The sequence below is a fragment of the Pelobates fuscus genome, chromosome 5 (assembly GCF_036172605.1).
Source record: "Pelobates fuscus isolate aPelFus1 chromosome 5, aPelFus1.pri, whole genome shotgun sequence".
In the NCBI taxonomy this organism is placed as follows: domain Eukaryota; kingdom Metazoa; phylum Chordata; class Amphibia; order Anura; family Pelobatidae; genus Pelobates; species Pelobates fuscus.
In genome coordinates this window covers 28,147,359-28,174,905 of record NC_086321.1, presented here as the reverse complement: position 1 = coordinate 28,174,905, position 27,547 = coordinate 28,147,359, and the positions used below count along the sequence as shown (strand labels likewise).

The 27,547-nt window shown below is 44.7% G+C and overlaps 1 protein-coding gene across 2 annotated transcripts in view; it reads left to right on the top strand.

Annotated features, from left to right (window-relative positions):
• Positions 1 to 27,547, top strand: part of RHOBTB3 (Rho related BTB domain containing 3) — a 92,050-nt gene that overhangs the window by 24,159 nt on the left and 40,344 nt on the right. The window contains exons 1-2 of one of the 2 annotated variants that reach the window (XM_063453683.1): positions 22,135 to 22,232; positions 25,881 to 26,076. In XM_063453683.1, coding sequence (XP_063309753.1) covers positions 22,231 to 22,232; positions 25,881 to 26,076 — 198 coding nt within the window. In that variant the 5' untranslated portion in view covers positions 22,135 to 22,230. Of the gene's footprint in view, positions 1 to 22,134; positions 22,233 to 25,880; positions 26,077 to 27,547 lie in introns of those variants that run through there. The other variant, XM_063453682.1, reaches the window with a different exon arrangement.

The following is a 27,547-nucleotide window of genomic DNA, read 5'->3' as shown; positions in this document are numbered from 1 at the left end:
TATAAACATATGAAAAATGATTTAAGCTATGATGTTTGGTTAAAAAGCATTGAATGGTGCTGATATAGCTAATCTAGTAATGTTTAACGTTGACATTGTTATCTTTTATTTGGTTTTACTTTGATCTAATAATCTCACTGTCTAGCCAAGGTTATTCTCATTACATAAAATGTGCAATCTCCTACGCCACTGCCTAACCGTACACCACCGTTCAACAAGCTGTAGTAGCGTCTCTCAACAACTTGTGAACGGCTTACCATATTCCAATTGTAGCGTAGTCTCGACTTCTCTAAGCCCATTTCAACTGGAATACTTGTACTAGCTAAGCTATTTACTGGATAAAACCGCCTGTACACATGTCGGTTTCCCACAGGATCTTACTAACTACACACCCAGCTTACACCTAACCTATGTAATATAATGCTAGAATAACTGCCCACTTTAGTTGTGCTAGTGTTGTGGGCCTGAGTAACAATGATCTAGTCTGACCCGTGGAACTACTCTCCTGTTATTTCATAATTGAACATGTTTTATTTTATACGAGTTAAAACATAAAGAACTGTAAAATTTACCATTTTTATGCATATCAGATACCTGTTAGTTTATAAGCAATGTCCTGATACATGCATCTTTTGATAACCACGATACTTAACCTTGTTACTGTTTAGATATAATTGCATTCTATATTTCTAGCTAGCGACTAACAAACATAAGGAAACCCTACTGTCATTAATGTTGAAAAGTATTCATCATATTTTATAAAAATGTGCATTGACGTAATAGCCATGTTTCGAATGTGAAGAATGAAAAACGTGAACGTGAGCTGTTGTGGCTAAGTTTACAACGATGTTAACCATATGCACGCAAAAATAAAGAATTTAAAAAAAAAAAAAAAAAAGCATTGAATGGGATGCTAAATGCACGATGATAACTGATGAACACATACTAAGACACCTTAAAGTAATTGCTGAACAAAAGAACATAGAGAAAAAAATGGGGTACATAATACACTCCTGGCCTTTCTTTATGACAGCACTTCTTAAGGCGTTAGATGAAAACAAGGTATTGAATACCAAACTGGACATGTACAGTGAACAATTTGGCATTCAAGATGGGAAATAAGATTTACTTGCTGAGCATAACACTCGTCAGGCTGATCATGAAAACGAAATGACAGCTTTGATGGATAAATATGCACAGGAAATAAATCAGCCTAAAATGCAATTGGATGAGTATGAAAAGGAGAGCCAGGAATCAGGCAGTGAGGTTGATAGCCATCATTCTGTGCCAAAAAGTTGCACAAAAATGAAAGAAAAGACTATCTGTAAATCCCCTCCTTGTTATGATGTTCCCACACCAAACCAGGTTTTGATAAAACAGTCTCTAAGTAAAGATGTGAGTAATTCAGGAATATCACCTGTGAAACAGAATTCTCCATCTCCTGGCATTGCCAAACCTTGGCAATCTTGGGCAGAACAGTTTGAAAAAGCTGTCTTGGCCAAACTTGAGAGGGAGAGTCCAGTTCAAGGTGATAGGAATGAAAACAGACATGGTTCTGTACACTGGCAGGATTCTGATGCTAATCAGAATTATGACAGTGAACAAGAAGCTCAGAGTGATGGGAGTGAAAGTGATTGCACTGTCCACTCTGAAGGCCATGTGACTGATATGCCATCTGCACTGTTGTACGGGTCTAATTCCTCTTCAGCAGACAGATCGCATAGACGTTTACCACATCGCAGGGAAAAAAACAGAAACAGAAGTCGTAAATCAACGACACCTGTTTATGAATCGCCAAAGGTTAAGTTCCTTAGAGAGGTTCAGGAAACATATCTGAACATCTGGAAAATTATGATAGAGCAATGAATTCATTGGGCATGTATGATGACATTCAAAAGAAATGGTTCATTACATGGACCTTTGATTCAATGTGCCGTGTTTATCTAGAGAGTCTTCAAGCTATGCAATTAATGTCCTGGTGCAAGATGAAATATGAAATAATCATGGAATATGGTAAGTATAAAACCGTTGCTTCTGCAAAGAAGGCGCTTTATAACTTAAAGTGCCGTCCAGATCAAAGTCCCAGAGAATTTTTAGTAATTCTTAAGAATGCATACTCTGTGGCCCAAAGAAAACCCAGGTATGAAAGCACAGACTTCAAAGATCTGTATTTTCATGCCATGCCGGTAAGTATACAAATGAATCTCGCAAGAGATTATGATTGCAAGTTACCATTAGAATGGCTAGTTAGTCAGTGCATGAAATTGTATACTATACACCATGCACATGACGAAAATCAGCCAAAGGTTAAGAAACCTGGTGATAAAATGGTGTCAGAGACTAAAATTCAGTTAGGTTTAAAAACCCAACAGAAAAAGAGGACCTATTCTGAGGTTTTGAAAACACCAAAGCCTCAGAAACAGGAAAACGCCAGAAGCAATTCTGCAAACTCCTCTGACAATAACTCTGAAAAATCCAATTCCAATGGGAATAAACGCCCCTGGGTCAATAAGAATCAAGGCAATTCCCAATGGAGAAGGAATCCTCAGGGAAATAGGAGATATGAAAACAGAAACAACCAATCTGCTTCCAATAACTCCCAACAGTCTCAGCCATCCCAGCCAAATTCTAATAGGCAAAGACAAAACGGCAATGGGGGAAATAATTTGCGTCGTCAGGTTGGTCAATTGACAGACCAGATGGGCAAATTAATGGAGGAAATAACAAAGATTAACCAAAAATTTTCTATCAATCCTTTTTTAGGGACAGCCCCAATTGCAGAGACACCTGTGCAATTGCAACAGCATCAACAAGTGCCGCAGCAAATATAGCTACAGTGACTAAACAGGATAGGTTGTCAGTAGACATAATGCCTAACCCTGTTTCCTTTCCAGATACTAACAGTCAAATAAACGATAGTCGTGTTAGGAAACCTATTGCCTATACCGTCACTTCACTTCCGGGTGAAGGAGGCGCAACGTGTTCCTCTGTTTTTTCATTTCAGCCAAAGGCTAAAGTAGCCCCAGCAACCACTAGTTTCCAGGATCCAGCCCTGAAAGGGTTAACTGATGAGATGCCGACCACTAGTTCCCGCTTGAAAGTTCAAGATAATCCTAAAAAGGATGGGCCTGTGGGTAAGACTGAGCACTCCTCAGTACAGGTAGAAACTACTGCTGTGACCGGTAATGTATGGAAAACAAGTAATATGTTGACACATTCTAAATTCTTATGTGAATTAGAAGAACATGAAGGAAGGTACTACATGTCTGTAGAAATACAGGATTCGCTACCCCAGCCTTTCAAAGGGTTAATAGATACTGGTTCACAAGCCACGATCTTATCCAATACCTACTTCCAGCAGGTAATGGACTTAGCAACGGATAAGCCGAAGCTAAGAGATTTCCCCAATGCTTTGCTGAGTGTTGGAGGAAATGCACTTCATGTTATTGGCAATACCTGGTTAAAGTTTAAAATAGGTAACAAAACCTTTAGACACCCGGTGATAGTGGTAGATCTCCCCTATAACCGATTAATTCTGGGTATAGACATATTCAGAAGACTTAACACAATATTGACTGTGTGAATGGAATTGTATGGTCACAAGCTAAGGTTCCTATAACCTATGAGAAATCACATGTACAATCTGATCGTAACTGCCATGTAATAGAAGAAAGACCTGACTCGATTGAGGTACATTTTAGGAATAGTCAGTCACCTGACGTGACTATCCTGCAGGTGAATGACGCAATCGCACCTGTAGATGAGCATTCCATAAGAATTGCTCCAGAGAGGATCCAGAATGTCTCTCTGGAAGGTGATGTTTTAACCATTTCTCTCCACAGGGTCTATGTTGAATCTGTAGATCTGGCAGGTCATGCTCAATTCCTTGCCAGAATTGAAAGGGTTAATGACAACTTGTTCTTTCCTATTCAAATAAATGACTTAGGAAGAAATAGGAATGCAAAGCTGGACTTAAAGAGTAAGAACAGCTATATTAGCAGAAGTCTGTTAAAGCAGATCGCTAATCCTAAAATGATCAGGTACGCTTCCCCACATGACAGGTGGATCCAGAACCTGGATGGCGAATCAGAGAGTCACAATGTGATAGCAAAATGTTTACTATCTATTTCTATTGGAAATAAGACAGTTAAACATTTATTCCTAGTGATAGACGAACCTCGCTATCAGGTTTACATTGGCAATGATGTCATACATCGCTTTGCCATACACCTTGACCTGATTAATTCCAACTTGTGGACAAGGTTAAAAGGCAATCCTTGTGGATACCTTCACGAGGAACACGCCCTGAAATCAGGACAAATACGTCCATATGCGGTAAGTATCCAAGTTCCTGATGACATAACCATTCCACAAGGGACAAGTAACTTTCTTTTACCCCTACAGGTCAAGGAGGGTCAGAGATTAGAAAACTCTGATGCCCTAATCTGTTTATCCAACAGGATACAACAATTAGGGATGGTGGTAACACATACACCAATGGTAAGTATTGGTAAGAATCCCACCTATATAATGGTTAACAATGTTACACCCAATAGTGTTACTTTACAAAAAGGAACATTATTAGGTCTAGCATTGGATGCTGAGTACTATACATTTGGTTTCCAAAACCAAATTATAGGCCTCATCCCTGAAGAATACTTAACTGAGGACGAAATTGTCGATCAAATATTCCATTCCTCCCCAGAAGGATTATTCACTATCCTATCTGTGTATCCCTTCAATGTCGAAGACGGCTTGTGTAAAATCGAAGAAGCATCAATCACCTTCGATCATCCGCTCAATGAGCAGGAATCACAAGAGTATCACGACCAAAGAGAAAAGGTAAGTCAACACCGAACTGACCTAACTTCTAGGCTTGAAGAAGCTTATGAGATAGGCCAGCCTGAAGCCTTTCCAGGATTTCAGGAAAGGCTAGAAGAGCAAATATCTTTAGCTGACGGTTGCTCCAACGGTGCTGAGCGACAGCAGCTAAAGGAAATCCTTTTGGAATTCCAAGATATTTTTGCCAAAGATTCCTACGACTGTGGGTTAACTAACCTCCACGTAGCCAGAATACAAACTGATCCAAATTTACCACCTGTATTTATCAAACAATATAGACTCCCATTAGCGTCATACGATGGTCTACAAGACATCATTCAGAATTTAAAGGAAAGGGGCATTCAGGGGCGGATTGAGAACCCTCAGGGCCCCCGGGCAAAATAAATCAAGGGCCCCCTTACAGGCCCCACCCATAGTCCGCAGCAAGCGCCACCCATGTCCTGCCTTCATGCACCGCCTCCAGCCACACCCTACACAATCTTTAGACACAAGGAACAAAAGTGCAATAATCCCTTTGAGGCCCCAGTAGAGACTACAATTGAGGGCTAATGGGCCATGGAGGGGGTCTTTCTAGCAGAGGCTATCTCAGTGTCCTTTAAAGAGTGTGTTAGAAAGAATCCCCTCCAGGTCCTATTAGAGACTACAATGGAGTCTAATAGGCTTGGAAGGGGGTCTTTCTAACAGAGGCCATCTCAGTGTCCCTGCTGGAAACAGTCGCCTCCAGGCCCCAGTAGAGACTACAATTGAGGGCTAATGGGCCATGGAGGGGGGGAGCATTCTAGCAGAGGCTATCTCAGTGTCCTTTAGAGAGTGTGTTAGAAAGAATTTCCTCCAGGTCCCATTAGAGACTACAATGGAGTCTAATGAGGCCTGGAGGGGGGTCTCTCCAACACTCTGGTTCCTATTCACAATATAGCAACACAACATAGCTCGCTGATACCTAGGCCAAGTTGGCTCCTCTTACCTTAATTACTGTTGCTGGGTGGCAGTCTGTGGGCTTGCTGGAAGGCTGTGGGCTTACTGGCTGCAGCTGGCAGGCTGTGGGCTTGCTGGCATGCTGTGGGCTTGCTGGCTACTGCCGGCAGGCTGTGGGCTTGCTTGCTGTGGCTTGCTGGCAGGCTGTGGCTTGCTGGCTGTGGCTGGCAGGCTGTGGGCTTGCTGGCTGAAAGCCTAATTGGTGGCCTGTGGGCTGGCTGGCTGGCCGGCCTGTGGGCTGGCTGGCCGGCCTGTGGGCTGGCTGGCTTGCTGGCTACTGGGGCACTTGTAGATTATTTAAAGAAATAATCCATGCACAATAACCACTACTGCTCTGTGTAGTCGTTATGGTGCCAGGAGGGCCGGGCCCCCCTTTCAGAGTAAGTAGTCAAACCGTTTAGAACAGTTTGACAACTTACCTGGGGTCTGCTGGGATATGAGGCTGTAGTAGGGTATAGGAGCAGTGGTGCAATGTGTAAGGGGTGCAGTGTGTGTGAAAGGTTCAGTGTGTGTGAGGGGGTGTAGTGTGTGAATGTGTAGGGTGTGTGGGGCAATGTGTGTATGAGGGGGCTGTGTATGTGTGTGGCAATGTTAGTATGGGGGGCTGTGTGTGTATGGGTGTGCAGTGTATGTGTGTGTGTGTGTGAGGCAATGTGTGTAAATGTGTATGGTGTGTGTGGGTGTGTGGGTGTATGGGGGCAGTGTGTGAATGTGTATGGTGTGTGGGGGCAGTGTGTTTATGGGGCTAGAGTTCACTCGAGAGTGAACTCTAGCCCGCAGCTCCAGGCCTAGAGTTTACTCTCGCAAGAGCCGTAACGTTGCCGTGGTAACTGCGGCAACAATCTGTGCTCGCGCAAGAAGGACCCAGAGGAGCTGAAGGCTGAGCTCCCGGGTCCTCTCTTCCTCCCTCCCCTGCCCGCACGGTGCCTGCGGACAGGGGAGGGGACGATTACCCTCCTCTTACTCCCCCCTCTTCATACCCCCCTTCTTACTCCCCCTCTTCTTACTCCCCCTCACTCTCTTCTTACCCCCTTCTTAGTCTCCCCCTCACTCTCTTCTTACCCCCTTCTTACTCCCCCCTCCCCCTCTTCTTACTCCCACATCTTCTTACTCATCCCTCTTCTTACTCCCCTCCCCCCTCTTCTTACTCCCCCTCTTCTTACTCCCCTCCCCCTCTTCTTACTCCCCTCCCCCTCTTCTTACTCCTCCCTCCCCCCTCTTCTTACTCCCCCTTCCCCCCTCTTCTTACTCCCCCTTCCCCCCTCTTCTTACTCCCCCTTCCCCCTCTTCTTACTCCCCCCTCCCCCTCTTCTTACTCCCCCTTCTTACTCCCCCCTCCCCCTCTTCTTACTCCCACATCTTCTTACTCATCCCTCTTCTTACTCCCCTCCCCCCTCTTCTTACTCCCCCCTTCTTACCCCCCTTCCCCTCTTCTTACTCCCCTCCCCCCTCTTCTTACTCCCCTCCCCCTCTTCTTACTCCCCCCTCCCCCTCTTCTTACTCCCCCTTCCCCCCTCTTCTTACTCCCCCCTCCCCCTCTTCTTACTCCCCCTTCCTCTTTTTACTCCCCCCTCCCTTCTTACTCCTCCCTCCCCCTCTTCTTACCCCCCTCCCTCTCTCTTCTTACCCCCCTCCCTCTCTCTTCGTACCCCCTCCCTCTTCTTACCCTCCCTCCCTTTCTCTTCTTACCCCCCTCCCTCTTCTTACCCCCCTCCCTTTCTCTTCTTACCCCCCCTCCCTTTCTCTTCTTACCCCCCCTCCCTTTCTCTTCTTACCCCCTCCCTCTTCTTACCCCCTCCCTTTCTCTTCTTACCCCCCTCCCTTTCTCTTCTTACCCCCTCCCTCTTTCTTCTTACCCCCTCCCTCTTTCTTCTTACCCCCTCTTTCTTCTTACCCCCTCCCTTTCTCCTTACCCCCTCCCTTTCTCCTTACCCCCTCCCTTTCTCTTCTTACCCCCCCAGCCCTCTGTTCTTACCCCTTCCCTCTTTGTTCTTACCCCCCTCTCCTCTTTGTTCTTACCCCCATCCCTCTTTGTTCTTACCCCCCTCCCTCTTTGTTCTTACCCCCCTCCCTCTTTGTTCTTACCCCCCCTCCCTCCCTCTTTGTTCTTACCCTCCCTCCCTCCCTCCCTGTTCTTACCACCCACCCCCTCCCCTCCCTCTCTCCCTCTTTGTTCTTACCCCCCTACCTCCCTCTTTGTTCTTACCCCCCCTCCCTCTTTGTTCTTACCCTCCTCCCTCCCTCTTTGTTCTTACCCCCCACCCCCCCTCCCTCCCTCTTTGTTCTTACCCCCCTCCCTCCCTCTTTGTTCTTACCCCCCTCCCTCCCTCCCTCTTTGTTCTTACCCCCCCTCCCCTCCCTCCCTCCCTCCCTCCCTCTTTGTTCTTACCCCCTCCCCTGTAGCGTGGCCGAGCTGCTGTGCAGTCTGCGGTGCCCGGCCGGAGTGATAGGAAGGTGCACACTGAGTGTGCACCTTCCTGTCAGTCCGGCCGGGTACAGGAAACAGAAACTCCTGTTCCGCGCGGAACAGGAGTTTCTGTTTCCTGTACCCGGCCGGACTGACAGGAAGGTGCACACTGAGCACCTTCCTATCACTCCGGCCGGGCATCGCGGACCGCACAGCTACAGGGGAGGGGAGGTGAGAAGCTGCAGCCGCCTGAGGATCTTAAGAGAGCGCTCAGGCGGCTGCAGCATTTAAAGGGGCGGTCGGGCCCCCTGATGGCGGGCCCCCCTCCCGGCCGGGCCCTCGGACTGTGTCCGAAGTGCCCGACCGGTCAGTCCGCCCCTGGGGGCATTATACGTCCAGTGCACAGTTCGTATAATAATCCGATCTTGGGGATTCTGAAACCTAATGGACAATGGCGTTTATGCGCTGACTTACGACAGCTAAATAAACGCGTCTATATGTCTGGTTGGCCAGTGCCATACATAGACCAATGCTTGGTACAAATGCAGGGATCCAAAATATTCACTGCCATTGACTGTGCGCAGGGATATTGGACTGTACCAGTCCATAATAAAGACCAATACAAATTGGCCTTCACATTTGGAAAGCAGCAGTATACCTGGACCCGTATGCCCTTCGGTTACATAAACTCTGGTCATGAATTCGCTGTGTTCATGCATAAAGCTATGCCTGACGCACTCGAGAGAGGAACGTTATCATATGTCGACGATGTCTTGCTGAAAAGCACTTCCTTTGATAAACATATCATAGAGATTAGACATGTTCTCACTCAGTTAAGAGAGGCAGGGATTAAACTGTCTTTACATAAGGCGCAATGGTGTCGCACCCATGTCAACTTCCTCGGACATGAGGTAACCTCTGAAGGATTAAATCCCCAGAGGAAGAAGGTTAAAGCCGTACTAAAGGCTAAAACACCATCAAACATCAGGGAATTAAGATCGTTCCTTGGTATGACTAACTACTCCCGTAAGTTTATAGATAACTATGCAGAAATAACGAAACCACTCTTACACCTGCTTAAAAAGGAAACTACCTGGAACTGGGGGGAGCCTCAGGACCTAGCGGTAAGTGAACTGAGGAGGAAGCTCACTCAGGCACCCTGTTTAGCATACCCAGAGGGGGGTAAACCCTTCTATCTGGAGACAGGTTATACCAATTTAAGCATCAGTGCTGTTCTGTATCAGAAGCAGGACAGTTTAAACAAAGTTATTGCATATGCTAGCAAGACTTTGTCACCTGTTGAAGTTAAATTCAACACGTGTGAGAAGGCATTATTGTCGACTGTCTGGGCACTACAAAATTTTCGTAGCTATATCCAAGGTGAGAAAATAATTGTAGAAACAGCTCACCAACCTCTACAGTATCTGCAGAGTGAAAGAATTAGAGACGGTAATCTCTCTAACAGTCGGATTACTGCATGGACTCTATCCTTACAGGGATGGCCGTTAGAAGTCTGTTATAAACATAATAAGAGGAGCCCAGTTGCCCAAGGTTTAGCAGAATTACATGATTGTACTGCTCCATCTCTGGATGATAATGACACCGGAGATGACTTCCTAGAAGAGCAATTGTTATCCCCTTATAAAGTTTATGACAAGGAATACTGTCGACCACTACCGTGGGTATACATTGATGGTTGTTCATATCACCACGTCGCTGGTGCTGAACGGAAGTTAGTTGCAGGTATCGGAATCGCCTGGATAGGTGATTATCCCAATGTATCTATAGGATACAATATTGGTCCCAAAAGCAGCCAGATAGCCGAACTCTGTGCAGTATATAAGACCATTCAAATGGCAATAGAATATAGTATCACAGAATTTGTTATCATAACTGATTCCAACTATGTTCGCAACAGTTTCGTCGAATATCTGCCTAGCTGGAAACGTAACCAAATGCTGAAAAGCAATAACAAACCTGTTAAACATGGGAAATTGTTTTGTAAAATTGATGAGTTGGTTAAGGAACATGGTTTAACCATATATTGGAAGAAAACCAAAGGCCATTCTAAAATAGAAGGTATTGACAAGGATGGTAATGACTTAGCCGATTCACTGGCAAAACAAGCAGCCATCAATGGTGAAACCCTAAACATTGATGATCTCATGGGTTCAATTCACGTTGAAGCCATAACTAGACGACAGGCTAGAGATAATGCCGACTTAAGCGTCGTGCAATGGAGTCAAGAAGCTCCTAGTGAGGACCTGATTACCAGTCAGAAGAATGATCCTGTCATAGGTATATTCTATAAACATATAGAAGACCCTACTGCCAATCCCATCACAGATGAGGATTGCAAAAATAATGAAGATTTACGAATCTTGATAAGATATAAAGTCCAATTTAGTATCATGGATGGGTTGCTGGTCAGAACTTCTAAACATGGTACTCAACAATGGGTAGTCCCATCTGTATACCGAGGGTTAATGCTCCAACACGCTCATGATGCACCTACATCTGGGCATCGTGGTGATAAGATCACATATGAGATATTGCGTGATTATGCATATTGGCCACACATGTTAAGAGATGTTAAGACATACTGTCAGGGATGCTTGATTTGTCCGCAATATCAACCCCATGGTCCAACCCATCGTGCACCACTTCAGAAGAGGGGGGTGTCATTACCCTGGTCTGATATCCAAATTGACTTTATAGGTCCTGTAACAAGATCTTCAAGAGGTAACAAATACATGTTAACCGTTACATGTATGTACACAAAGTGGATAGAATGTTTGCCTTGTAAAGAGAACACGAGTACCGTGTGCGCCACTTTGTTGATTAACCATGTCTTTTCCAGGTTCGGTCTGCCTCAAAGAATTGAGTCAGACAGAGGTAGTCATTTTACCAGCGAAGTAATGGCTAAGATGTGGAATATTCTAGGTGTTAAACGAAAGCTACATATTGCATACCACGCTGCGTCTAGCGGGGGTGGTAGAGCGATATAACCAGTCTATCGTTAATATTCTGAAGAAGTATGTTAAGGAGTCTGGTAAAGACTGGGACATTAAATTGCCCCTAGTTTTAATGGCGATTAGAGCTACACCTAGCACTGCTACCAAATTGTCACCTTTTGAATTGATGACAGGAAGAAAGATGGTTTTACCACAGCATTTACTATATCGTACTTCGGATCATAATTTGATCAATGCTGCCACTACGCATCAGTATATTGAAGATTTGCGCAAGCATTTACAGCATGCGTTTGCTTTTGCCCAAAATAATCTAGAAAAAGCAGCGACAGGGGTTAAGACCTATTACGATTTAAAAACCACGAAAAAGGAATATGAAATAACAGATCAAGTCTATCTGTATAATTTCGCGCGAAATCAAGTCAAGGAAAATACATTTTTACCTTCTTGGAAAGGGCCATATGTCATCATTGACAAAATTTCCCCAGTAGCGTACAAAATAAAAATTCCTAAGGATGGTGATTTTATTGAAAAGTGGGTTCACATTAACCAGTTGCCTGCTTGTCATCCTAAATCTCAATTAAGGATTATAGGTGTGGATTCGGATGCAGAAGGGTGAACGACTAACCTGGATGAATGCTTGATTCACGTGGTATAGTATGATGTGAAATGTTGTGATGTGTCATGATCTCATGTACGTTCATGTCATTAAACATTTCCTTGCCATCCAATAACTACATTTTCTAAGCAGGTTACCAGCTTGTTTAGTTGCTATAGGCATATTGCTGAGGAGTCAGTAATAAATGTAGTGAGGGATGAAGTTATAAAAATAGAATTAGAGAGAATACATATGTTGATGAATCGTAATAATGTGTTGTCCTAGGCCAAGTGATGTCATACTGTTATAAGTTTGTATACTTAACAAACCTTGAATCATTAGTAGATAAGTCTGAAACGAGTTCCTGATCCGTGACTGTCAAAAGATGTCCAAGAAGGATGTGGCGTGTTTCTGGATCGTACTGCTCCTGTGCCAAGAGCTACGGACTGACCCGATCGCAGAGATGGGACCATCCTCCGGCATCCTGATTCAAGAGACACCAGGGTTCATCTTGACAGAGAAGAGGATCCTTACCCGACGTGTGTTCGTCAGCTTGGACCCCAAGATTTCCATCGAGAAGGCGTACAACATTTCATCGATGCAGCTTCCTGAGTTACAGACTTGGTACCAGATGCACCTCCAAAGAGCACAGGACCGTGTACGAAACATCTTGGAGCAAGCCCGGAAACCATTTGTATCCAGTTCTATTTCAATGAGCAACCGACCCAAAAGGTTCCTCACCGCTATAATTGTTGCATTAGTTTGTGCCACTGTCGGTGCAGTTGTCGCAACTGGAATGTCTGCAGCCAACTCTATTACTGTCCAAAAGCTGGATATGGAAATCTATGCGCTAAAGCAACACATTAACGATATTCATCAGGTGATAAAACAGCAAAGAACACTTCTCCAAGACGTGTTAACTATTGTGGAAGACACAGTTGTTACAACAAATTTGCATTCGGAGTTAATTGCCAAATCCACTGAGTTGCACCAAAGTCATGACTTATTTAAGCGTGAACTTTTATTTCTGCATGACCCAATATTGTTCCACACACTTGCTTTTCTTGACGAAGTGCAAACTGGAATGATCGAATTGGCAGGGGGACGCATACCTCTGTATTTTGTATCCAAGGATATTGTTCATGCGATGCTTGCCAATGTGGATGGAGAAACAATTGAGCCCATGCAATTAAACCTGGCCTTTGAGATGGGGAGCGCTATACCTCTCTTAATTGACCCGGAACGTATGGAGATTTGCTTTTTATTGGCCATACCATATGTAACTCCCAAAAACATTTTTCAAATGAAAACAATTTACAATGTTGGTACATGGAAGGAAAATATCCATGTAAAAGTCCAAACCCCAGATGTTTTGGCTTTTCAACCGTGGATACCAGATTGGTATTCAATACCCATTTTGAATGACTGTGAAAAATTCAAAGACAATAATTTCCAATGTGATGGAAAACCTTTTGTGTACGATTCTACCAATGCTTTGTGTGGAATCGAGTACCTTAAACATGTCAAGTGACTATGTCAAAAACCGACAGTAATACGTTAGTACATGCTATCTTAGTAAAAGATAAATGGTTGGTAAGCACGTGTCTTAAAAACATGTGTTTTTCGCAGGGACCAGGTGACTAATAAAGTAATTGCCTTACCAGCACCTGTATCACTGATCAAGGTACCCCACAACTCTCGTATCACCATCGGTGACGTTACGCTATACCTAGTGTACACTGACGTCCTCGAAAGTGCTATTGAGATGGTGGATCCCTTCCAGAATCTAGATATCCCTCTAGATCCTAATCTAAAGTTCTTGCTGGACCATAAGCCCAACCACACTATCCAAATGTCAATCAAGAAAGATAACATTTCTGTGGACACATTTAAATACTCTGAGTTAGATACTGACCTTATTGATCGTGTTGACTGGTTCATCCATGTTAAGATTGTTATTGGGTGTGTTATGATAATGATGTTATTATGGTTGATTGTACTAAGCATAAAGTTCAAAACACTTACAGGTACAAATATATACAAAAATGTTCATTCCACGCATGAGCCTATGTCAGAAATGATGTGATTGCACACTATGTCTTGTGACTTCCATAGTGCCTACTCATTAGCTAAATTATTTGGCTATGATACGCACTAAAGGGGGGTTATGTCAGGGTATTTATATCGGCAGACATTTTGTGCTATGATAGAAATACAAAGTGTATTCTCTGAAGTCATTGTGGAACAGACAATACTCCATTTTGTTAGTTTCAAGCTAACAAAAGAGACACAGAATTTCTTTCCTTTCTCTAAAACTGACCGCTTAGCCAGAGCTAAGAATGTCTTGTATAAACAAACCAAGTGATAACAGACTGTCTAGGACGGTACTAATGGAATAAGAATAAATTCTACTCCCAGACGTAGGTGACAGAGGAGATTAAATAATTAAATTTTACTTTCTATACCAACAGATTCTCATTGTATTTTTGAGTTCATCTATAGTGTTATAAGCTGTCATATTAGGAATTACTACAGAAAATGGAGACGCATAGTCTGAAGAAATGCTCTTGATCTGACAGAAAATATAAGTTATAGGCCACATATAGATAACGTAAATGACGTCAAAAATAGCCACCAGGAAAAGTTAACTCTTTCCTGGATAGGTATGTGTAGTGGAACAATACTGCCATCTAGAGTCCAAATACTAGAATGGTTACCTAGAAGGCAACCACACCCCACATTTGTGATTGGCTATCACTTAGAGGAATTTCCCCTTTAAAAAGTTAAGACAAGGGAAGAGAGAGGGTCAGAGAAATTAAAAGAAAGAGAGGCATTACAACACTCTCGGGAGATTCAGACATTCAACATTCAGAGAGATCCAGGCAGAATCGGGCGATCAGAGTAACCAAGAAACTCTTACACTCCATGCAGAGAAAGAGACCCATGACACTTAGCTACCTGAGGATATCTGATGAGAAAATATCTACTTAACTGGTAAATATACAGGCTTTTAATTAATTAATTTAAATTAATTAAAATTAATAGCATGATATATGACTGGATAAATCATGATTAGATTTCATATTTAGAAATCTTAATTATTAAAGAATATATATATATATGGTTATAGCATCCCATCTGCAGCTGGGATTAATATAGCCATTAATGTATTTGTGTGATTAATATCACGTTAACATATCATGACTATTTATCCAGCTGTATTGATTGGCTCTAAAATAAGATAAAATATCTATTTAGACAAATTAATTAAAATATCAGCTTATAGAACATAGTAGATTTTCTCATTGGATGCAAGGAAATGTTTAAAGATTATGACTGGGTAATGTTATTTATTTAAAATTACATAAAAGTAGACCTTAATTACTTAGGAGGTCTAGCCAGCATTGCAAGGGTTATTTCTAAACTGCCAGCTGAAAGTTTTACTGCAGCTCTAAGGAATGCTCCGTCTCTCCGTAAAACTTTGTTTCCCTCTCTGTGAAGCTTATCATAAATTGTCCTGACAGCTAAGTGCTGTAGAGGCGTTTATATTAACCAGGAAACGTATTGCTACTTTGTATTGCATATATATTATTTTTATACTGCATATTAATTATTATTGCCATATTGTATTACATATTCATGCTATACTCAAATTCCATTGATTATTATCATGCATGTTACTCATCATTATTATTAAATTGTTAAGAAATAAAAATTATCTATTTTTATAACAATTGGTGATTTTAATTACCGGTATATGGTTATACATTTCACTTTTAACGATAAACGTTCTTAGGGATCTGAGAATTGAAAATCGTGGGCAATTTCTCATCTGTTTACATTATTATCCCATAAATATCTTCACACCATGTTTTCCTGTGTCCCCAAGTGTCTATGTCCCCAGGTCTCGTGGTATCTGTGTCATCCAGTGTCCCCATGTGTCCCCTAGTGCCTCAGTGTCCCCATGTCTCCCTGCTGCCTTTCCCCCCATCCCTCACTTACCTGAGCTGTAGATCTGCTGTCTGGATTCTCTGTGCTGTGTAGCTGCTCCCCCACAGATTAGTGAGTAATAGAGAGAGGCAGGGAGCGATATGCTGTAACTTCCTATTACTGCCTCTCTCCACACACAGTGACCCCTACTGGCCGGTGCTGGTATTGCAGAATAATCTCTGTTTATATTGAGAAAAATACCTGCATTTGTATTGCCGGTATTACTGCAATACTGGCACGGCCAGGCAGCCTCAAATACCGGCTGTTCCAGTAAAATACCAGTCAGGTGGCAAACCTAAGAGTAGTGTGTAAAATAAAATAAAAAAAATAAAAAAATCTTAAATAAAATTAATCCGGCCCTGCTGTCAGTGTGTTTGTGTCTGGGTGTGTCAGTATGTCTGTCTGTGTCAGCATGTCTGTCAGTATATATGTGTGTGTGTCAGTGTATGTGTGTGTCAGTATGTCTGTCTGTGTATGTGTCATTGTATATGTCTGTGTAAGTATGTATGTGAAAGGTGTGATTGCATGCCAGGGAGTGAGGGGTGCCCAGGGGGCCCAAGAAAATGCATTGCCCATGCTCCTAGTGATATTAAAGACAGTCCTGCATGTAACCACACCAGCCCAGGACCTCCACATCCAGCATCTTGACCTCCAAGATCGTCTGAGACCAGCCACCTGGACAGCTGCTGCAACAATCGTTTTGCATAACCAAAGAATTTCTGCACAAACTGTCAGAAACCGTCTCAGGGAAGCTCATCTGCATGAGATACTGTGACGAGATCCTGAGGCCCATTGTTGTGCCATTTATCCACGACCATCACCTCATGTTGCAGCATGATAATGCACGGCCCTGTGTTGCAAGGATATGTACACAATTCCTGGAAGCTGAAAACATCCCAGTTCTTGCATGGCCAGCATACTCACGGACATGTCACCCACTGAGCATGTTTGGGATGTTCTGGATCGGCGTATACAACAGTGTTCCAGGTCCTGCCAATATCCAGCAACTTCGCACAGCCATTGAAGAGGAGTGGACCAACATTCCACAGGCCACAATCAACAACCTGATCAACTCTATGCGAAGGAGATGTGCTGCACTGCGTGAGGCAAATTGCAATCACACCAGATACTGACCCCCCCCAGACCCGCCCAATACAGTATAACAGCACATTTTAGAGTGGCCTTTTATTGTGGCCAGCCTAAGGCACACCTGTGCAATAATCATGCTGTCTAATCAGCATCTTGATATGCCACACCTGTGAGGTGAATGGATTATCTCAGCAAAGGAGAAGTGCTCACTAACACAGATTTAGACAGATTTGTGAACAATATTTGAGAGAAATAGGCCTTTTGTGTACATAGAAAAAGTCTTAGATCTTTGAGTTCAGCTCATGAAAAATGGGGGCAAAAACCAAAGTGTTGCATTCATAATTTTGTTCGGTGTACATATGCAAAAGTGTGGGGTATTCAACTAGTGGCTACAGTGGGTGAGATAATGACTAAAGTGGGATTATAATGGCCATAGCAGCAGGTATTCTCTAATTTACAGATCTCTGAGTACATTATTATTATTATTATTTATAAAGCGCCAATGAATTCTGCAGGGCTGTACATATATATGCTTCCCCATGGATAACCCCGGATGGCAGTATAATCTGTGTCTCTCCCATGGATACCCTAGGCTGGCAGTATAATCTGTGTCTCTCCCATGGATACCCTAGGCTGGCAGTATAATCTGTGTCTCTCCCATGGATACCCCGGGCTGGCAGTATAATCTGTGTCTCTCCCATGAATACCCCAGGTTGGCAGTATAATCTGTGTCTCTCCCATGGATACCCCAGGTTGGCAGTATAATCTGTGTCTCTCCCATGGACACCCCAGGTTGGCAGGGCAATCTGTGTCTCTCCCATTGACACCCCAGGCTGGCAGTATAATCTGTGTCTCTCCCATGAATACCACAGGTTGGCAGTATAATCTGTGTCTCTCCCATGGATACCCCAGGTTGGCAGTATAATCTGTGTCTCTCCCATTGACACCACAGGCTGGAAGTATAATATGTGTCTCTCCCATGGACACCCCAGGCTGGCAGTATAATCTGTGTCACTCCCATGGATACCCCAGGTTGGCAGTATAATCTGTGTCTCTCCCATGGATACCCCAGGTTGGCAGTATAATCTGTGTCTCTCCCATGGATACCCCAGGTTGGCAGTATAATCTGTGTCTCTCCCATGGATACCCCAGGCTGGCAGTATAATATGTGTCTCCCCCATGGATACCCCAGGTTGGCAGTATAATCTGTGTCTCTCCCATGGATACCCCAGGCTGGCAGTATAATCTGTGTCTCTTCAATGGATACCCCAGGTTGCCAGTATAATCTGTGTCTTTCCCATAGATACCCCAGGCTGGCAGTATAATTTGTGTCTCTCCCATGGATACCCCAGGTTGGCAGTATAATCTGTGCCTCTCCCATGGATACCCCAGGCTGGCAGTATAATCTGTGTCTCTCCCATTGATAACCCAGGCTGGCAGTATAATCTGTGTCTCTCCCATGGATACCCCGGGCTGGCAGTATAATCTGTGTCTCTCCCATGGATACCCCAGGTTGGCAGTATAATCTGTGTCTCTCCCATGGACGCCCCAGGTTGGCAGTATAATCTGTGTCTCTCCCATGGACACCCGGGCTGGCAATATAATCTGTGTCTCTCCCATGGATACCCCAGGTTGGCAGTATAATCTGTGTCTCTCCCATGGATACCTCAGGTTGGCAGTATAATCTGTGTCTCTCCCATGGATACCCCAGGCTGGCAGTATAATATGTGTCTCCCCCATGGATACCCCAGGTTGGCAGTATAATCTGTGTCTCTCCCATGGATACCCCAGGCTGGCAGTATAATCTGTGTCTCTTCAATGGATACCCCAGGTTGGCAGTATAATCTGTGTCTCTCCCATGGATACCCCAGGCTGGCAGTATAATTTGTGTCTCTCCCATGGATACCCCAGGTTGGCAGTATAATCTGTGCCTCTCCCATGGATACCCCAGGCTGGCAGTATAATCTGTGTCTCTCCCATTGATAACCCAGGCTGGCAGTATAATCTGTGTCTCTCCCATGGATACCCCGGGCTGGCAGTATAATCTGTGTCTCTCCCATGGATACCCCAGGTTGGCAGTATAATCTGTGTCCCTCCCATGGATACCCCAGGTTGGCAGTATAATCTGTGTCTCTCCCATTGACACCTCGGGCTGGCAGTATAATCTGTGTCTCTCCCATGGAAACTCCGGGCTGGCAGGATAATCTGTGCCTCTCCCATGGATACCCCAAGTTGGCAGTATAATCTGTGTCTCTCCCATGGATACCCCAGGTTGGCAGTATAATCTGTGTCTCTCCCATGGATACCCCAGGTTGGCAGTATAATCTGTGTCTCTCCCATGGACACCCGGGCTGGCAATATAATATGTGTCTCTCCCATGGACACCCAGGGCTGGGAGTATAATCTGTGCCTCTCCAATGGATACCCTAGACTGGCAGTATAATCTGTGTCTCTCCCATGGATACCCCAGGCTGGCAGTATAACCTGTGTCTGCCCCATAGATACCCTAGGCAGGCAGTATAATCTGTGCCTCTCCCATGGATAACCCAGGCTGACAGTATACCCCATGCTGGCAGAACACACCTAGCTGGCAGTACACCCCAGGCTGGCAGTACACCCCAGGCTGGCAGGATACCCCATGTTGGCAGTACACCCCAGGTTAGCAGCATACCCCAGGCTGGCAATATACCCCATGTTGGCAGTACACCCCAGGTTAGCAGCATACCCCAGGTTGGCAGTATAATCTGTGTCTCTCCCATGGATACCCCAGGCTGGCAGTATAATTTGTGTCTCTCCCATGGATACCCCAGGTTGGCAGTATAATCTGTGCCTCTCCCATGGATACCCCAGGCTGGCAGTATAATCTGTGTCTCTCCCATTGATAACCCAGGCTGGCAGTATAATCTGTGTCTCTCCCATTGATAACCCAGGCTGGCAGTATAATCTGTGTCTCTCCCATGGATACCCCGGGTTGGCAGTATAATCTGTGTCTCTCCCATGGATACCCCAGGTTGGCAGTATAATCTGTGTCTCTCCCATTGACACCTCGGGCTGGCAGTATAATCTGTGTCTCTCCCATGGATACTCCGGGCTGGCAGGATAATCTGTGCCTCTCCCATGGATACCCCAAGTTGGCAGTATAATCTGTGTCTCTCCCATGGATACCCCAGGTTGGCAGTATAATCTGTGTCTCTCCCATGGATACCCCAGGTTGGCAGTATAATCTGTGTCTCTCCCATGGACACCCGGGCTGGCAATATAATCTGTGTCTCTCCCATGGACACCCAGGGCTGGGAGTATAATCTGTGCCTCTCCAATGGATACCCTAGACTGGCAGTATAATCTGTGCCTCTCCCATGGATAACCCAGGCTGACAGTATACCCCATGCTGGCAGAACACACCTAGCTGGCAGTACACCCCAGGCTGGCAGTACACCCCAGGCTGGCAGGATACCCCATGTTGGCAGTACACCCCAGGTTAGCAGCATACCCCAGGCTGGCAATATACCCCATGTTGGCAGTACACCCCAGGTTAGCAGCATACCCCAGGCTGGCAATATACCCCAGGTTGGCAGTATACCCCAGCTAGGCAGTACACCCCGGTTTGGCAGTACACCCCATGTTGGCAGTATACCCCATGTTGGCAGTACATCCCAGGTTGGCAGGATACCCATTGTTGGCAGGATACCCCAGGTTGGCAGTATACCCCAGGTTGGCAGGATACCCATTGTTGGCAGTATACCCCAGGTTGGCAGGATACCCATTGTTGGCAGTATATCCCAGGCTGGCAGTATACCCCATGTTGGCAGTATACCCCAGGCTGGCAGGATACCTATTGTTGCCAGTATACCCCAGTTTGGCAGTATACCCCAGGCTGGCAGGATACCCCATGTTGGCAGTATACCCCAGGCTGGCAGTATACCCCAGGCTAGCAGTATACCCCATGTTGGCAGTACATCCCAGGTTGGCAGGATACCCATTGTTGGCAGTATACCCCAGGTTGGCAGTATACCCCATGTTGGCAGTACATCCCAGGTTGGCAGGATACCCATTATTGGCAGTATACCCCAGGCTGGCAGGATACCCCATGTTGGCAGTATATCCCATGTTGGTAGTATACCCCAGGCTGGCAGTATACCCCATGTTGGCAGTACATCCCAGGTTGGCAGGATACCCATTGTTGGCAGTATACCCCAGGTTGGCAGTATACCCCATGTTGGCAGTACATCCCAGGTTGGCAGGATACCCATTATTGGCAGTATACCCCAGGCTGGCAGGATACCCCATGTTGGCAGTATACCCCATGTTGGTAGTATACCCCAGGCTGGCAGTATACCCCATGTTGGCAGTACATCCCAGGCTGGCAGGATACCCCATGTTGGCAGTATACCCCAGGCTGGCAGGATACCCCAGGCTGGCAGGATACCCCATGTTGGCAGTACATCCCAGGTTGGCAGGATACCCATTGTTTGCAGGATACCCATTGTTAGCAGTATACCCCAGGCTGGCAGGATAGCCCATGTTGGCAGTATACCCCATGTTGGCAGTATACCCCATGTTGGCAGTATACCCCAGGCTGGCAGTAAACCCCATGTTGGCAGTACATCCCAGGTTGGCAGGATACCCATTGTTTGCAGGATACCCATTGTTGGCAGTATACCCCATGTTGGCAGTATACCCCATGCCAGTATAATAAGCTCGGTGCTCCAGACTTTGCCCGGAGCGGGGAGTGAGAGGATCCCGAGATGGAAGCGGTTTCTCCTGTCTGATCCCCGGCCGGGAGGGGGAGCGAGGGCCGAGAGTTGAAGGCGGGATGGAGGGAGGAATGGAGGTCGGGGCGGTAGGTGGTCATCCTGGTGGGAGGTAGGTGGGCAGTCCCGGGCGGTAGGTGGGCAGTGCCGGGGCGGTAGGTGGGCAGTCCCGGTGCGGTAGGTGGGCAGTCCCGGTGCGGTAGGTGGGCAGTCCCGGTGCGGTAGGTGGGCAGTGCCGTGGCGGTAGGTTGGCAGACCCGGGGAGGTAGGTGGGCAGTCCGGGGCGGTAGATGGGCAGTGACAGGCGGTAGGTCGGCAGTACTCGGATGGTTGGTGGGCCGGGGCGGTAGGTGGGCAGTACTAGGATGGTAGGTGGCCGGAGCGGTAGATGGGCAGTGCCGGGCGGTAGGTGGGCAGTACTAGGATGGTAGGTGGGCCGGGGCGGTAGGTGGGCAGTACTAGGATGGTAGGTGGGCCGGTCTGGCAGTATGTTAGGGCCGGGCTATGAGAAGGCAGGGCCGGGGCTGCAGCTATCTGAGTATCACCCGAGCTGCTCCCTCCTCCACCGCATCACACAGAGCTACTGGCACCGGGACCTACCGGGCAATGTAGGTGATCTCTGCGGGGGCATGGCTGCTATATAATAACTGGTATATAATAACTGGTATATAATGGCTGGTATATAAAGGCTGGCATGGAATGGCTGGTATATAATGGCTGGCATAGGACGGCTGGTATATAATGGCTGGCATAGGATGGCTGGTATATAATGGCTGGCATAGGACGGCTGGTGAATAATGGCTGGCATAGGACGGCTGGTATATAATGGCTGGCATGGGATGGCTGGTATATAATGGCTGGCATGGGATGGCTGGCATAGGACGGCTGGTATATAATGGCTGGCATAGGATGGCTGCTATAAAATTGGTATATAATGGCTGGCATGGGATGACTAGTATATAATGGCTGGCATGGGATGGCTGGTATATAATGGCTGGCATGGGATGGCTGGTATATAATGGCTGGCATGGGATGGCTGGTATATAATGGCTGGCATAGGATGGCTGCTATATAATAACTGGTATATAATGGCTGGCATGGGATGGCTGGCATATAATGGCTGGCATGGGATGGCTGGTATATAATGACTGACATGGGATGGCTGGTATATAATGACTGGCATAGGATGGCTCCTATATAATAACTGGTATATAATGGCTGGCATGGGATGGCTGGTATATAATGACTGGCATAGGATGGCTCCTATATAATAACTGGTATATAATGGCTGGCATGGGATGGCTGGTATATAATGGCTGGTATATAATGACTGGCATGGGATGGCTGGTATATAATGGCTGGTATATAATGACTGGCATTGGATGGCTGGTATATAATGGCAGGCATGGCATAGTATAGGATAACTGTCACGAAAAGACAGCTATAATATGGCTGGTATATTGTGGATTGTATGGGGTGGCATAGGATGGCTGGAATGGGATGGAATAGGACGGTTGGTATGTATGGCTGGTATGGCGTGGTTGTTGTGGGATAGCATAGGATGGTTGGTATATAATGGCTGGCATGGGATGGCATAGGAATGAATAGGATGGCTGGCATGGAAAGACTGCTGTAAGATGGCTGGTATATGGTGGCTTGTATAGGATGGCATGGCTAGTATAGCATAGTTGGTATAGGATGACTGGTATGGGAAGGCTGTATAGGATGGCTGGTATGTGATGCATGGCTGGTATGGGATGGCTGGTATGTGATGCATGGCTGGTATGGGATGGCTGGTATGTTATGCATGGCTGGTATAAGATGGCTGGTATGTGATGCATGGCTGGTATAGGATGGCTGGTATGTGATGCATGGCTGGTATAGGATGGCTAGTATGTGATGCATGACTGGTATAAGATGGCTGGTATGTGATGCATGGGTGGTATAGGATGGCTGGTATGTGATGCATGGGTGGTATAGGATGGCTGGTATGTGATGCATGGCTGGTATGGGATGGCTGGTATGTGATGCATGGCTGGTATGGCATGGCTGGTATGGGATGGTTGGTATAGGATTACTGGCAGGGACTTACTGGTATAATAATAATAATAACACATTATTACACAAGGGTTGCTGCTATGGACAGTAGGACATCTTATATAATAACATTCATTATTACACTTGTTATAGGGCTGCTCATATAATAACATGCATGATTATACCAGAGCTGTTACTACTGATAGTAGAACATCTATACACTAACAAGCATTAATAAATTGGAGCTGATAAGATGGGCAACAGGAAATTTCACATTATATAACTTACATCATTACACATGTGCTGATAGTATGGGCAATATGAAATGTTATACGATAGCACACAGTATTACCTCATAACACATTATTACACTGGGGGAGTTGATACTATGGACAAGCAGCAGGAGATATATCATATAATAACACATGTTCACACTGCAGGTGTTACCCTGGGCAGTAGGAGATCTTATATAATAACATGCATTATTAGTATGGTGATCTTACCATGGGCAATACGAGATATTTAATAATGCACATTATTACATTTGGCCTGTTAGGGATAAACAATAAGAGATCTTGTATAATGTGCATTAAAACACACAGGGGCTGTTATTATGGACAATAGGAGATCTTGTATAATGTGCATTATTACACACTGGGGCTGTTATTATGGACAATAGGAGATCTTGTATAATGTGCATTATTACACACTGGGGCTGTTATTATGTACAATATGAGATCTCATGCAATGCATTATTACATTAGGGCTGTTACTGTGAGCACACAGTAGGAGATCTCATACAATAACGTCCTTTATTACATCAAGGTTGTTGCTACAGGTGAGCAGATTAAAATATATATATGTATTTTGGTATCTGATTTTCCAATCACACTTTCATCATGAAAGCTAGATTTGATCATGGAGAGTATAAATACACGTATTAAAGAATTGTGTGAACATAACATGCTCTTATAAGGTCCAGATGGCTCACAAACGTGGCGTGATTCTAGACTCCATATCCCTTAAAAGCTGCAATGTGAATTCAGCCAAGGAAAAGGATTATGTCCACTTGAACAGATGAACACATAATAATAGTACTCGCAACAAATCTATAATTGCTGTATACTTTATTTGTATGTAAAGCAAAGTAGCAGATGTAGGCATTATAGCATGTGATGTGTAAGAATAGTCTAACCTTTTGGGGAGTTTATCTGTGTTATTTTGCCAGATATAACTGTAAAGCATATACAATGCCTAGATTTTAATTTTGCAGAGTGTCTACAATGGTATGATTACCTTAAAGGGACATGCATAGTTTTGAGATTGTTGTCTCGTTGAAAGCCTTAGCTATGAATGAGGTTGTTGCCTCACTCTGCATGCTGAAAAAAGATTATAATATGATTTGATTTTTTTTTTATGATTACCTTCTTCTTTTTGATACTTTACACATCATCTCCAAGGGTAACACTGATCTAACCAATCAGTTTCCTATCCCTAAGAATGCTGGAAAAGTGCATTGGGCGTGCCTGACAGATTCACACATGTGCCGTTGGAAGATTTCTTCACCTTGCAACAGGGGGAGAATATAGGGAGTCTGATGAGTGTGATCATATAGAGCGGGCTTCTCTCTCCCGCTGCTGCACAATCATACCCTGTTTCTGTCATAAGCAGACTGGTCTGAAACTGAGATGGGCAAGTAAGTTGGAGGGGGAGGCTGAGCAAACTCCCCTAGATGAGAGGCATGTCCAATAACACAATATGACCAAGTTCAAAGAAAGTTTGTAACTGTTACTTTTGTACTTTTGAAAGGTTTTGTATTTGTTTGTTTTTGGGTTATTGTCTGTTTTGCTTTATTTGGGGTTTCCCATTAGTTTAATAGTATTTGCTTGTTAGTTTCAAAAAATAATTTTCAGGTGTTGCATGTCCTTATAACACTATTTTCCCATACTCCTGATTTCCAAGTCTGTTGGGAGGTGGAGGAACAGTGCTCTCAGCTGTGTGTGGATTTTGTATACAGATGAAATCAGTTGATTGATTAATGCTCAGTCAATTCGCTGTGGTTCCTTTGGGATCCGTTTCAGGATTACACTTTTCATTCAGTGTAATGATTCCCTGGTAAACCTAACGCTCAGGCACATTCGCTGTGTGTTCAGTGAAGGTAAACGTGAAACATCTCTTGGCAGTTTTGATAATCGGCTTTATTCTATTTTTATCCATAGGTCAGTTCGTATCGTCTGGCTGGGGGATGACCGAGATAGGCCGTGTGAAGATCATGCAAGGGAAGACCTAGTCCCATTTTACCTTGGAAGAAGAGCTGCGGGTTTACAGACCGAGAACAGACATCCAGTCTTCACCATTTACCAAGCCAGGGTTTTGGGGGATATCCAGATCGTGTGTCATGAGTGTCTTGGATGGGTGAGATGTTTTTTATTCACTCAGATTGATTGAAGTAGTACTTTAACTGCAGTGTCTCAGATATTATTATTATTATTGCCATTTATATAGCGCCAACAGATTCCGTAGCGCTTTACAATATTATAAGAGGGGGGATTTAACTATAAATAGGACAATTAAAAGAACACTTACAGGAACGATAGGTTGAAGAGGACCCTGCTCAAACGAGCTTACAGTCTATAGGAGGTGGGGCACAAAACACGTTAGGACAGGGAATATCAATCAAATAAGGTGGGAGTGAAGCAGAGCTGGAGGATACAGTAGAGTGCTGCCTTTAGGAGAGAGCAGTTAGGTTGCAGTTGGTGTGTATGGCATCATTTACTGTTAAAGGAGTATTAATTTACTATTATAATGTTCTAGATCACCTACTGAGTACAGAATTATCAACCGCTTAGGAAATAACTAATATCTGTATCAAGTAATAGCCCAACACCTAAGGCCATTAATCATGGGAAGTGTAGATCAGGTTTATCTTTGGATGCCAGGGTTAGCCGTCACTGCATTTACACATCCCAACTTCCTCCTTACAATATCTTATTATTTCTCTCCCTTAGCTCCCTATCAAGTCTTTTCTCCTCCTCCCCTCCCCCCACACACTCCCTTTGCCCTATTTCGTGGTTACATGAAATGGGGAGGTTATCAGAGATGGGGGATTTAGTACCATAGCAGAGGGGTATATCTTGCTGTTTGGACCCCCCCAGATCTCTAAAGATCATCGTTCATGTTCTGCTGTCCAAACGCATCCGTAAATGTAGAGTACAGGGATATGACTCATATCCCAAACATTCCTTTAGTAGAATTACCATTCTTCACAATTCTTTGTAACATTCCTTTATATACCCAGATAATCTGTGGGTAAAGAGAGCTGTCCACGTGTTGTTAAATAAGGCTGTCATAATGAGGGCATGTCAAGGCATGGAAAGGATAAATAGGAGTGGTACTGGAACTTAGAATGGCCAGAGTTAACTCCAGTACGAACCGGAAATATCAGTGCTAGTATTAAAGGAACACTAACATGTAGTACAAATACAAACATGTATTCCTAACGCTATAGTGCTCCCCTACCCTTGTAGATGCCCCCTCCCCCGTAAGGGTTTGATAGGTAAGAATTACTTACCTTTCTTCCTTTGTAGCACTGGTTTCCCCACAGCCTCTCCTCCTCTCTGGCTGAGATCTTCAGAATCAATGATCTCCCCATAGAGAAGCATTGGGAGGCTAGTCCACTTGCACAACAAATCAGCCCTCTGTGCCAATCAAATGCTGCTTTAGGAGCAAACTTTTACATTCCACGTTAAAATCAAAGGTCTGCTGCATCATTAAAATAAAGTTGTCTAGGAGCCTTTTGGGTCCACTTACCAAAATCTCATGTCAAGGTGTAGACAGAACTATAATACAATAGACTGACTATATGCTAAGAGCTGGAACACTATAC